This window comes from Pristiophorus japonicus, chromosome 22 (assembly GCF_044704955.1).
Source record: "Pristiophorus japonicus isolate sPriJap1 chromosome 22, sPriJap1.hap1, whole genome shotgun sequence".
Classification (NCBI taxonomy): domain Eukaryota; kingdom Metazoa; phylum Chordata; class Chondrichthyes; family Pristiophoridae; genus Pristiophorus; species Pristiophorus japonicus.
Window position 1 is genome coordinate 55484242 of NC_091998.1, and position 13730 is coordinate 55497971.

The 13730-nt window shown below is 47.8% G+C and overlaps 1 protein-coding gene across 2 annotated transcripts in view; it reads right to left on the minus strand.

Annotated features, from left to right (window-relative positions):
- The window catches only part of gmcl1 (germ cell-less, spermatogenesis associated), a 91325-nt gene that overhangs the window by 65729 nt on the left and 11866 nt on the right, over positions 1 to 13730 (minus strand). For both annotated transcript variants that reach the window (XM_070866162.1, XM_070866163.1), the window contains one exon: positions 6289 to 6385. In XM_070866162.1, the coding sequence (XP_070722263.1) occupies positions 6289 to 6385 (97 nt within the window). The remainder of the gene's footprint in view (positions 1 to 6288; positions 6386 to 13730) is intronic.

Here is a 13730-nt window from a genome sequence, read left to right on the forward strand (position 1 = left end):
CCTACTCCTGCACCTATTTTCTATGCTTCTATGTTTACAGCACACAATCACCAGAGTGATACTGGGGCGTAAACGGTTAAATTACGAGGCCAGGTTGTATAAACTTGCCTTGTACTCCTTTGAGTTTAGACGGTTGAGGGGTGGTCTGATTGAGGTTATAAAAGGTATTTGATAGGCTCTAAAACTAGTTTCTTTTTTTTTACAATTTGATTATTAAACGATGCCCTAGTAATCCCGAACAAAGGGGGAACAATCTTTAAATTGGAGCGGAGCTCTGCAAGAGTGAAAGTTGGAAGCAGCTTTTCAAACAAAGGGTGGTGGAATTCTGCGACTCTCTCCTACAATGGCTGTCGCTGATGGGGAACAATTCAAATGTTCAAAACCGAGATCGATAGATTTATGTTAGACCAGGGTATCGAGGGATATGGAACTAAGATGTATAGAGTTGAGGTGCAGATCAGCTGGGATCTAATTATGGAACAGGCTCGAGAGGCTGAATGGGTTGCTCCTGCTGCTACGTTCCTTATTTAATGGGAATATATATCTATACATATCCCCCAAAACCCTGTGCTACACACCTGAGCAACCTATAAAGAGCAAAGAGCTTGAACACTCCCGACTTGCTGGCTGCCAAGTGTTCTCCTTCAATTCCAATTTGCATTTTAGCAACTCTGTTGCTTTAGCAACCACTTGCAACAACCTGTATTTATATAGCACCTTTAACATAGTAAAATGTCCCAAGGTGCTTCACAGGAGTGTTATAAGACAAAAACATTTATAAATTTGACACCGAGCCACATAAGAAGAAATTATGACAGATGACCAAAAGCTGGTCATCTGCCATAAAAGCTGAGCATCTTAAAGAAGGAAAGAAAGGTAGAGAGGTAGAGGGGTTTAAGGAGGGAGTTCCAGAGCTTGGGGCCCAGGCAACAGAAGGCACGGCCACCAATGGTGGAGCGATTATGATAAGGGATGTTCAAGAGGGCAGAATTTGAGGAGCGCAGACATCTCGGGGGGTTGTGGGGCTGGAGGGGGTTACAGAGATAGGGAGGGGGCGAGGGCCATGGAGGGATTTGTGAACAAGGATGAGAATTTTGAAATCGAGGTGTTGCTTAACCGGGAGCCAATGTACGTCAGCGAGCACAGGAGGTGATGGGTGAGCGGGACTCGGTGTGAGTTAGGACACGGGGCAGCGAGCACAGCGGGTGATGGGTGAGCAGGACTCAGTGCGAGTTAGGACATGGGGCAGTGAGCACAGGGGGTGATGGGTGAGCGGGACTCGGTGCGAGTTAGGACACGGGGCAGCGAGCACAGCGGGTGATGGGTGAGCGGGACTTCATACGAGTTAGGACACGGGCTTCCGAGTTTTGGATCACCTAGTAGTGTAAACAGGCGAACAGACCGACGTGCTAGCTGGAAATCGGGAATGCTCACAGCGGTGTTCCCATTAGCCCTGCCTCACAAAACAGGCCTCGGCGGGGCTGGTAGGCCGTGACTGTGTAAAGCAGGACAACTCGAGTCGGTTAAGCAGGGGTCACAGCTACAAAGGCCGGCCAGCAACTGGCACGGATGCGAGATCACGAGAGGGCAAACTTATTCCGCTCAGTGTATGAGAGGGAGGTCAGTAAGTTTAACGAGCTAAGATGAGTTTATAGGAATGTAGTAAGGGGTTGTACAACTGGAGCACGGCTGACTATGTGCTTCTATACTGTGTCACAATTTCACATTATATGCTATAAAACAGAAGCCTACGCAATCATTCACCCACTCTCAGCGCTGAGTCTGCGTTCGTTTATAAAATAACTCTCAGACTAATTAGGATTTGTCTCTGTTAGTTTGAAATTGTTTATCAAGTTAAATGTATTTTAATTTACAGGGCTTTAAAAAAAAAACACAGGCTGGCCACAAGTTGAAATACTCGTCCCGGGCAATACTTATACCTCAGCCTACATCTCTTAAACAGTCCTAATTTGCCATTATATCTCACTGCTGCTTGCTGTGCGCAATCTGTATCAGCCGTAGCTCAGTGGGCAGCACTCTCGCATCTGAGTCAGGTCGTCGTGGGTTCAAGTCCCACTCCAGGGACTTGAGCACAAATCCAGGCTGACACTCCCAGTGCAGTACTAAGGGAGCGCTGCACTGTCTGAGGTGCCGTCTTTCGGATGAGACGTTAAACCGAGGCCCCGCATAACCTCTCAGGTGGACGTAAAAGATCCCATGGCACTATTTCGAAGAGCAGGGGGAGTTATCCCCGGTGTCCTGGGGCCAAGATTTATCTCTCAATCAACGTAATAAAAACAGATTATCTGGTTGCTGTGGGTGGGAGCTTGCTGTGCGTAAATTGGCTGCCATTTTTCCCACATTACAACAGTGACTACACTTCAAAAAAGTACTTGATTGGCTGTGAGGCGCTTTGGAACGCCTTGAGGATGTGAACGGATAGAAATACGAGTTATTTCTTTAATCTAGAGTGAGGAAAACAGACAAGCGGGGTAGAGACGCTTTGAGTCGCAATTAAAACAGAGCCAGTGTTAGCACGCAACCTGATGGAGATGCTTCATTTAATATTTATGTTCATATATATGGGGGGGGGAATGACAATGGACAGGTCCATGGCCTAGACCATCTAGCGCTGCCGGCGGGGGCCGTATAGGGTCGATGAAGGTCGCTCTCCCCTTGCAGCATTTGCAACGGCAACTTCGGCTTGTGAGCGCGGTACGATGCTCCACCAGCGAGAGCGGTCCAACACAGGATCCGCAGCAGCCTACAGCTGATTCCACCAGCATCATTTGGATTCAGAGCCACGAGCTGCAGAGTTGAAGCCCTGGCAGATGGAGCATGCCATCTTCACACACAGGCCCCATCTGCTGCAGCCTGAACCCTTTGACATGTGGGAATGAATCAATATTTACTGAAAGGGATGGAAATTAAAGTTTAAAAAAAATCAGTTCGAAACATAATCTCTGAATCGCAGGCACAAAATAAAGGTTTTATTCCTTTTATGAATCATCCCCACAGGTTACATTACAGTCATATCAGATGAAGTGTCTCTATAAATAGCCCCATTAAAATCACTGCACTGCTTGCCTGTTCCCTTCATTGCTTGTGTGCGCGTCCCTGGAGCTCCCACAGCAAATACAGGCTCCCTGGAACCACACTGGTTATATTCCTAGTGCTATTTAACAAATGCAAGAATGAACGGGTGCACAACGGAAAGCAACAAAATACAATTAGATATGGACAGACTGAGTGAGTGGGCCAGAACATGTCAAATGGAATATAATGTGAAGTTATCCACTTTAGTGGAAAAAATAGAAAAATATATATATTTTTTTAAATGGTGAGAAATGTTGGTGTTCAGAGGGACCTGGGTGTCCTTGTACACCAATCACTGAAAGTTAACACGCAGGTACAGCAAGCAATTAAGAAAGCAAATAGCACGTTGGCCTTTATTACAAGAGGATTTGAGTATAAGAGTAAAATTGCCCCCGTTTTTAAGACCGATAATGGAGCAGGAAGGCTTTTCCGACCGGGGACAAGCAGACGGTGCCCGCCACGCCGACCTCTTACCGACCGGCGGCAACCCCTTTCCCGCCCCCGCGAGGGAAATTGCCCCGCGGCAGCCGCCGGTCGGTGTCCCCGACAGCTGCGCGCGGCGGGAAGCTGCCAGTGGCTGGACGGTGCGGCCGCCCTTAAAGGGGAGGGCACACCGCCGCCATTTTATTTTAATTATCGGCCGACTCTGTAGTCGGCCCGGCAGTGGTGGCCACGGGTTCGGCTGGGCCACCAACAGATAGCTGTCCCGCTGGCCCGGCCGAAGCCCTCCCTGGTGGGCCAGGTAGGCCTTGCAGCGTCCCTCCCCTTTAAGTGAAGTGTCATGTTGCGCAGACGTGCTCAGCGCGGCGCTGATGACACCGCCCTCTGTAACCCGCCCCGCGGATTTTTCGTGGGAATCATTTTCCTCCAGTACCCGCCCCATCAATTGGGGCAGTAATTCACCAAACAATTTTAATTATCTGCCCCAAACGGGGTAGAGGGCAATTTCGGCCCCAAGATGTTCTACTGCAATTATACAGGGCCCTGGTGAGACCACACCTGGAGTACTGTGTACAGTTGTGGTCTCCTTACCCAAGGAAGGATATACTTGCCATCGGGGGAATGCAACGAAGGTTCACCAGACTGATTCCTGGGATGGGGGGATTGTCCTTTGAGGAGAGATTGAGTAGACCAGGCCTATATTCTCTAGCGTTTAGAAGAATGAGAGGTGATCTCATTGAAACATACAAAATTCTTACAGGGCTTGACAGGGTAGATGCAGGGAGGATGTTTCCCCCGGGCTGGGGAGTCTAGAACCAGGGGTCACAGTCTCATAATATGGGGTCGGCCATTCAGGACTGAGATGGGGAAGAATTTCTTGACTCAGAGGGTGGTGAATCCTTGAAATTCTCTACCCCAGAGGGCCGTGGGCTGTGGTCATTGAGTATATTCAAGATAGATTTTTTGGATATTAAGGGAATCAAGGGATATGGGGATTGGGGGGGAAAGTGGGGTTGAGGCAGAAGATCAGCCATGATCTCATTGAATGGCGGAGCAGGCTCGAGGGGCCGAATTACCGACTCTTGCTCCTATTTCTTATGTTCTAATTCAAAGCTCTGATTGTTGAAACTTGGCAGTGTCCGCAGGATTCGAAAACATAGTTGGGCGAACAGCCCACTAAATTATTCAATATGACTTGAAGCGCTCAACCTCAAGAAATAAAATGTTAGAGAGAACCAACTTAAAAAGAAATCTGCTGGATATAAATTGGTCGGTCCTGACACAGGGAGCTGGGCTCTGTGTGTGGAGGTAAAAAAAAAACCCCAGCTCAGCATGTCATTCTGATATTGCATCAAGTCAGCACTGGTGTCTGGAGAGATCGCAGAATGAGGTTTCTGCCCATCCTGGTGCATGCCACACAAACAATCAAAAGCGGGCCATAATAGTAACAATAGACAGCTCTACAGGTGCCACGGTGCAGAAAAAGATGCATTTCCAAACTTCCGCACTACACTGTCGTTTGCGCATTGAAAATAAAATCTCCCTGTGCTCCCCAGGCCGTGCATCGACCGCAGTCGAGAGCGTGACCTCTCCCACTAAGTGCACCCACCAGCCCCCCAATAAAAAGAAAGGCAATTTCTATAGCGCCGTTCACAACCACCAAAAGTCCCAAACGCTTTACAGCCAATGGAGTACTTTTTGATGTCTAGTCACTGTTGTAAGGTAGGAAACGAGGCCGCCAATTTGAGCACAGCAAGCTTCCACAAACAGCAATGTGATTATATCCAGATAATCTGCTTTAGTGATGTTGACTGAGGGATAAATATTGGCCCCAGGACACCAGGGAGAACTCCCTTGCTCTTCTTCAAAATAGAGCCATGGGATCTTTTACATCCACCTGAGAGGGCAGACGGGACCTCGGTTTAACGTCTCATCCGAAAGAGGGCACCTCCGACAGTGCAGCGCTTCCTCAGTACTACCCCTCCGACAGTGTAGCGCTCCCTCAGTACTGCCCCTCCGAAAGTGCGGCGCTCCCTCAGCACTGCCACTCCGACAGTGCAGCGCTCCCCTCGGTACTGCCTCTCCGACAGTGTAGCGCTCCCTCAGCACTGCCCCTCCGACAGTGCGGCGCTCCCTCAGTACTGCCTCTCCGACAGTGCGGCGCTCCCTCAGTACTGCCTCTCCGACAGTGCGGCGCTCCCTCAGTACTGCCTCTCCGACAGTGCAGCGCTCCCTCAGTACTGCCCCTCCGACAGTGCGGCACTCCCTCAGCACTGCCCCTCCAACAATGCTGCACTCCCTCAGCACTGCCCGTTCCATAGTGCGGCACCCCCTCAGTACTGCCCCTCCCGACAGTGAGGCGCTCCCTCAACACTGTACTGGGAGTGTCAGCCTATATTTCTGTGCTCAAGTCTCTAGAGTGGGACTTGAACCGAGAACCTTCGGACTGAGAGGCAAGAGTGCTACCCACCGGGCCACGATAACACTGTGAACTGGCTGCGAGCAGGCTAATAAGATGTGCTCAGAGATGGCTCGCTCTCTTATCCACCCTCCTCACTGTGGGCACGTCCCTGGCCCTTGCTTTGTGCTTCCCCATGGCAGTGTTGGGGAAAAAACTGAACCGGATTACGCTCACTGCTGTGGTGGTGACGTGTCGCAGCGTGCAAGATAAACCCGACATGGCAACTGTAATTAAATAACGACAGACCAACCTTCACATCCCCTGTAAAGAAAACTAAAATGCAAACGTACCCTCGGTGTCGATGTTGTGGTCGGGGATCTCCAGTTCGATGTAGTTCATACTTGATTCCTTCCAGGATCCACTGAACATACTTGAAAAGTACCCCGACTGTGAAACATAAACGAGCAAAGAGTTTGGTGACTTTCAAGGGTGACGAGGAGTCAAACACAGATCGTGCCAGCCTGCAGCAGCCCATAAGCAGACAATATTCAATCACCCAGCGCATCAAGGCTCACCATTTTTTGACTGCTTGAGCACGGTGCAGCGCTGTCACTGGTATCTCAGCCCAGTGCAATGGTGGCAAAGTCATTTCCCAACATTGATTTGAGCTGAAAACGGCCAGCACTGAAATAGTGGATTTTGCTCTTCCACATTCGAATCTCCACGCATAAACCGACTGTGCGGGATCTCCACGCAGCACGACGGGAATGTTGGCCACCTGTTCTCAGTAAAAGCATCAGCTGTGGCTCAGTGGGCAGTGAGTCAGAAGGTCGTGGTTTCAAGTCCCACTCCAGAGATAAGGGGGTTCTAATGCTGGCTCCGGCCTAACACCTTGGTCAAGCTCAAACCACTGAGGTGGACCCCATGCGGGCTCCGGCCTAACACCTTGGTCAAGCTCAAACCACTGAGGTGGACCCCATGCGGGCTCCGGCCTAACACCTTGGTCAAGCTCAAACCACTGAGGTGGACCCCATGCGGGCTCCGGCCTAACACCTTGGTCAAGCTCAAACCACTGAGGTGGACCCCATGCTGACTCCGGCCTAACACCTTGGTCAAGCTCAAACCACTGAGGTGGACCCCATGCTGGCTCCGGCCTAACACCTTGGTCAAGCTCAAACCACTGAGGTGGACCCCATGCTGGCTCCGGCCTAACACTTCCCCCAGCTTGGGATCTGTTCAGAGACCACCGTTCTGCCTCAACGCCGCCTGTTTTGTTCTGGAGCCGTAGATCGTTCTCATCTGTCACGGTTTGTACGTCTACGATATCTATCTTCATCACATGTTGTATCTGATTATGCTTAAAACTGTTGCTCCGTATTAAAACACCTTGCACCTCCTAAGACCCTGTGGGTAAACTGTGTGTGGCCTGTGATCCAAATTTTATATGGGTTTGTATACCTTTAAAGAGATATATGCAACCCACCATCCACAACATGCTGACAAGGACATCCCTTTCCACTTCAGAGATCTTCAGCTATTTTATCCATGAATTGAACTGGTGTGCAAAATTATACAGTAGTCTTCCAGTAATTGACCCTTGCTTAGGAAGGGTTTCGACGTAATTGCTCCCTTCGATATTATAATGCTCAGTCTTTGGGCCCCTTGTAATTATGAGTCTAATTCTGTAAAATCTTGCACGATTTGAACTGACGACAGGTCTTAAATTAGCAACACACACCCGGCAGAAACCTCCTGATTCCCTCTGGTAGTCTCAAGGCAATCCTCTTCATGCCTGAACTTCATGTGAATGTACACGCCACGATTGCCCTCTCCCCCGTAGTCAGCATCCTGCAAAAACTACAGGTGGGCTGGACTGTAAGCTCTCTTACCAGTCGGGGGCTCATTGGCAATGGTGATGCCATTGTTAAACCTGACCTGCAAAATACAGTTCACACTGATCCATAATACAGTTATTTAAAAATGTAGGAGGGGAGCGTGAGTATATAGTGAAAGGTGATATGAGCAGCTCGGTGAGGCAGAAATGTCTGCATTTCTGATATTAACGCATGGCACCATGTCAGGCTTACCAGCTGGACAACTTCTCTCACCGAACAACGACTAAATCCCGCATTAAATACAGACAGGCAGTAACAGTGCTTTGGAATTTAAACTTCAAGTGCACATTCAGAGTTATTACTTACCATAAATTACATAAAAACCCAATCTCATTGGCAATAGAAACATAGAAAATAGGTGCAGGAGCAGGCCATTCAGCCCTTCTAGCCTGCACCGCCATTCAATGAGTTCATGGCTGAACATGCAACTTCAGTACCCCCTTCCTACTTTCTCGCCATACCCCTTGATCCCCCGAGTAGTAAGGACTTCATCTAACTCCCTTTTGAATATATTTAGTGAATTGGCCTCAACTACTTTCTGTGGTCGAGAATTCCACAGGTTCACCACTCTCTGGGTGAAGAAGTTTCTCCTTATCTCGGTCCTAAATGGCTTACCCCTTATCCTTAGACTGTGACCTCTGGTTCTGGACTTCCCCAACATTGGGAACATTCTTCCTGCATCCAACCTGTCCAAACCCGTCAGAATTTTAAACGTTTCTATGAGGTCCCCTCTCACTCTTCTGAACTCCAGTGAATACAAGCCCAGTTGATCCAGTCTTTCTTGATAGGTCAGTCCCACCATCCCGGGAATCAGTCTGGTGAATCTTCGCTGTATTCCCTCAATAGCAAGAATGTCCTTCCTCAAGTTAGGAGACCAAAACTGTACACAATACTCCAGGTGTGGCCTCACCAAGGCCCTGTACAACTGTAGCAACACCTCCCTGCCCCTGTACTCAAATCCCCTCGCTATGAAGGCCAACATGCCATTTGCTTTCTTAACGCCTGTTGTACCTGCATGCCAACCTTCAATGACTGATGTACCATGACACCCAGGTCTCGTTGCACCTTCCCTTTTCCTAATCTGTCACCATTCAGATAATAGTCTGTCTCTCTGTTTTTACCACCAAAGTGGATAACCTCACATTTATCCACATTATACTTCATCTGCCACGCATTTGCCCACTCACCTAACCTATCCAAGTCACTCTGCAGCCTCATAGCATCCTCCTCGCAGCTCACACTGCCACCCAACTTAGTGTCATCCGCAAATTTGGAGATACTACATTTAATCCCCTTGTCTAAATCATTAATGTACAATGTAAACAACTGGGGCCCCAGCACAGAACCCTGCGGTACCCCACTAGTCACTGCCTGCCATTCCGAAAAGTACCCATTTACTCCTACTCTTTGCTTCCTGTCTGACAACCAGTTCTCAATCCATGTCAACACACTACCCCCAATCCCATGTGCTTTAACTTTGCACATTAATCTCCTGTGTGGGACCTTGTCGAAAGCCTTCTGTAAGTCCAAATATACCACATCAACTGGTACTCCTTTGTCCACTTTATTGGAAACATCCTCAAAAAATTCCAGAAGATTTGTCAAGCATGATCTCCCTTTCACAAATCCATGCTGACTTGGACCTATCATGTCACCATTTTCCAAATGCGCTGCTATGACATCCTTAATAATTGATTCCATCATTTTACCCACTACTGAGGTCAGGCTGACCGGTCTATAATTCCCTGCTTTCTCTCTCCCTCCTTTTTTAAAAAGTGGGGTTACATTGGCTACCATCCACTCGATAGGAACTGATCCAGAGTCAATGGAATGTTGGAAAATGACTGTCAATGCATCCGCTATTTCCAAGGCCACCTCCTTAAGTACTCTGGGATGCAGTCCATCAGGCCCTGGGGATTTATCAGCCTTCAATCCCATCAATTTCCCCAACACAATTTCCCGACTAATAAAGATTTCCCTCAGTTCCTCCTCCTTACTAGACCCTCTGACCACTTTTATATCCGGAAGGTTGTTTGTGTCCTCCTTAGTGAATACTGAACCAAAGTACTTGTTCAATTGGTCTGCCATTTCTTTGTTCCCCGTTATGACTTCCCCTGATTCTGACTGCAGGGGACCTACGTTTGTCTTTACTAACCTTTTTCTCTTTACATACCTATAGAAACTTTTGCAATCCGCCTTAATGTTCCCTGCAAGCTTCTTCTCGTACTCCATTTTCCCTGCCCTAATCAAACCCTTTGTCCTCCTCTGCTGAGTTCTAAATTTCTCCCAGTCCCCAGGTTCGCTGCTATTTCTGGCCAATTTGTATGCCATTTCCTTGGCTGTAATACTATCCCTGATTTCCCCAGATAGCCACGGTTGAGCCACCTTCCCTTTTTTATTTTTACGCCAGACAGGAATGTACAATTGTTGTAATTTATCCATGCGGTCTCTAAATGTCTGCCATTGCCCATCCACAGTCAACCCCTTAAGTATCATTAGCCAATCTATCTTAGCCAATTCATGCCTCATACCTTCAAAGTTACCCTTCTTTAAGTTCTGGACCATGGTCTCTGAATTAACTGTTTCATTCTCCATCCTAATGCAGAATTCCACCATATTATGGTCACTCTTCCCCAAGGGGCCTCGCACAATGAGATTGCTAATTAATCCTCTCTCATTACACAACACCCAGTCCAATAATGCCTGTGGATTAACTGTGGGGTGGATGGGCTGTCCCAGGCCCACCAAATATGTTATTGAGAGAAATTTGCATATATGTATCGGAATCTAGAATTGCAATGTTACCAGAACCACAAGATATATCTATTGATACAGAATATATGCTTTCATTGTTGAACATACTGGCCTATGTATCCATACTCAGAATCAGAATCATATTCGTGAAACCGGCTCTGCCCGTCACCCATCTCTCCTTCAACTTGCCTTCCGAGTCCCAAGCTGTTCAAATATTTATACGGAGCGAGTGTCCATGTCACGGTGAACTGTGGTGGACACACCCGTTCCGTATAAAGATTGTTCCAGTAATTACAAAGTGGTTACCATTTGAGTATAAGAGTAAAGATGTTTTACTGCAATTATACAGGGCCGTGGTGAGAGCGCACCTGGGGTATTGTGCACAGTTTTGGTCTCCTTACCCAAGGAAGGATATACTTGCCATAGAGGGAGTGCAGCGAAGGTTCACCAGACTGATTCCTGGGATGGGGGGATTGTCCTGTGAGGAGAGATTGAGGCCAATATTCCCTGGAGTTTATAAGAATGAGAGGTGATCTCATTGAAACATACAAAATTCTTACAGGATTGACAGGATAGATGCAGGGAGGATGTTTCCCCGAGCTGGGGAGTCTAGAACCAAGGGTCACAGTCTCAGGATAAGGGGTCGGCCATTTAGGACCGAGATGAGGAGGAACTTCTTCACTCAGAGGGTGATGAATCTTTGGAATTCTCTACCCCAGAGGGCTGTGGAGGCTCAGTCTTTGAGTACATTCAAGACGGATATTGATTATTGATTATTAAGGGAATCAAGGGATATGGGGATAATGCAGGACAGTGGAGTTAGGGTAGAAGATCAGCCAGGCTCGAGGGGCCAAGTGATCGACTCCTGCTCCTAATTCTTATGTTCTTTCGGGTAGAATCTCTGCAGTGATTTCCCTGGAATTTTCAGTGGAGACCCTGGAGAAACAGCACAAACAGCTGGGAATACCGTTTCTCCGGGGTTTTCTGCTAATCTCCCATCCAAGGTCACGGTGGGACGCAGTGGCATCTGTGTTCATCCAACTGAAAGGTGCTGGGGATCGAGATAACACTCCTCTTCAGGCATATGCACCTCGGGTCAGGTAGAGCACGGGTGGAGGCCGCAACAATATACTGCAGCCTCCAACCTTACTGCACGCTTCCATCTCCCACACCAACTATCCTGCAGTTATTCCCAGTGAGATTGCCAATTCCGAGCTATCGGCCTGTACCTTCTAGCAACCAGGCAGAAACTGCCCAAACTCAATTTAATAATAATAACTTTTATTTATATAGCGCCTTTAACGTAGTAAAACATCCGAAGGCACTTCACAGGAGCGCTATAAGACAAAACAGATAAATTAGACACCGAGCCAAAAAAGAAATTAGGGCAGGTGACCAAAAGCTTAGTCAAAGAGGTAGGTTTTAAGGAGCGTCTTAAAGGAGGAAAGAGAGGTAGAGAGGCGGAGAGGTTTAGGCAGGGCGTTCCAGAGCTTGGGGTCCAGCAGCTGAAGGCACGGCCGCCGATGGTTGAGCGATTATAATCAGGATGTTCAAGAGGGCAGAATTTGAGGAGCGCAGACATCTTGGGGGGTTGTGGGGCTGGAGGAGATTACAGATATAGGGAGGGGCAAGGGCCATGGAGGGGTTTGAAAACAAGGATGAGAATTTTGAAATTGCGGCATTGTTTAACCAGGAGCCATTGTAGGTCAGCGAGCACAGGGGTGATGGGTGAGCGGGACTTGGTGCGAGTTAGGACACGGGGCAGCAAGCATAGGGGGTGATGGGCGAGCAGAAATTGGTGCGAGTTAGGACACGGGGCTGCCGGGTTGACATTGGGCCTTTTAAAAAAAAAAGTGTGTTTTTAAAAAAAAAGGAAAGCCAAAACTTCTTACTAGTTACTAGTGCTTAAGTTGGTTCAATTTTCGAATGCTCCATAATTGTTTTTCAGGCCCGTCAAATAATAATCAGAAAGGTAGTTGCTGACATGAATTAAAATTATAACCAGGTGCCCCAACTGGAGTAAGTTACGAGGCTAACAACCATATTTTACATAAGAACATAAGAAATAGGAACAGGCGTAGGCCATACGGCCCCTCGAGCCTGCTCCACCATTCAATAAGATCATGGCTGATCCAATCATGGACTCGTGTCCACTTCCCTGCCCGCTCCCCATAACCCCTTATCGATTAAGAAACCGTCTATTTCTATCTTAAATTTATTCAATGTCCCAGCTTCCACAGCTCTCAGTGAGGCAGTGAATTCCACAGATTTACAACCCTCAGAGAAGAAATTTCTCCTCATCTGTTTTAAATGGGCGGCCCCTTATTCTAAGATCATGCCCTCTAGTTCTACTCCCCCCCACCAGTGAAAACATCCTCTCTGCAACCACCTTGTCAAGCCCCCTCATAATCTAATACGTCTCGATAAGATCACCTCTCATTCTTCTGAATTCCAATGAGTAGAGGCCCAACCTACTCAACCTTTCCACATAAGTCAACCCCCTCATCCCCGGAATCAACCTAGTGAACCTTCTCTGAACTGCCTCCAAAGCAAGTATATCCTTTCGTAAATATGGAAACCAAAACTGCATGCAGTATTCCAGGTGTGGCCTCATACCTTATATAGCTGTAGCAAGACTTCCCTGCTTTTATACTCCATCCCCTTTGCAATAAAGGCCAAGATACCATTGGCCTTCCTGATCACTTGCTGTACCTGCATACTATCCTTTTGTGTTTCATGCACAAGTACCCCCAGGTCCCGCTGTACTGCAGTACTTTGCAATCTTTCTCCATTTAAATAATAACTTGCTCTTTGATTTTTTTCTGCCAAAGTGCATGACCTCACACTTTCCAACATTATACTCCATCTGCCAAATTTTTGCCCACTCACTTAGCCTGTCTGTGTCCTTTTGCAGATTTTTTGTGTCCTCCTCACTCATTGCTTTTCCTCCCATCTTTGTATCGTCAGCAAACTTGGCTATGTTACACTCAATCCCTTCTTCCAAGTCGTTAATATAGATTGTAAATAGTTGGGGTCCCAGCACTGATCCCTGCGGCTTCCCACTAGTTACTGGTTGTCAATCAGAGAATGACCCATTTATCCCGACTCTCTGTTCTCTGTTAGTTAGCCAATCCTCTATCCAT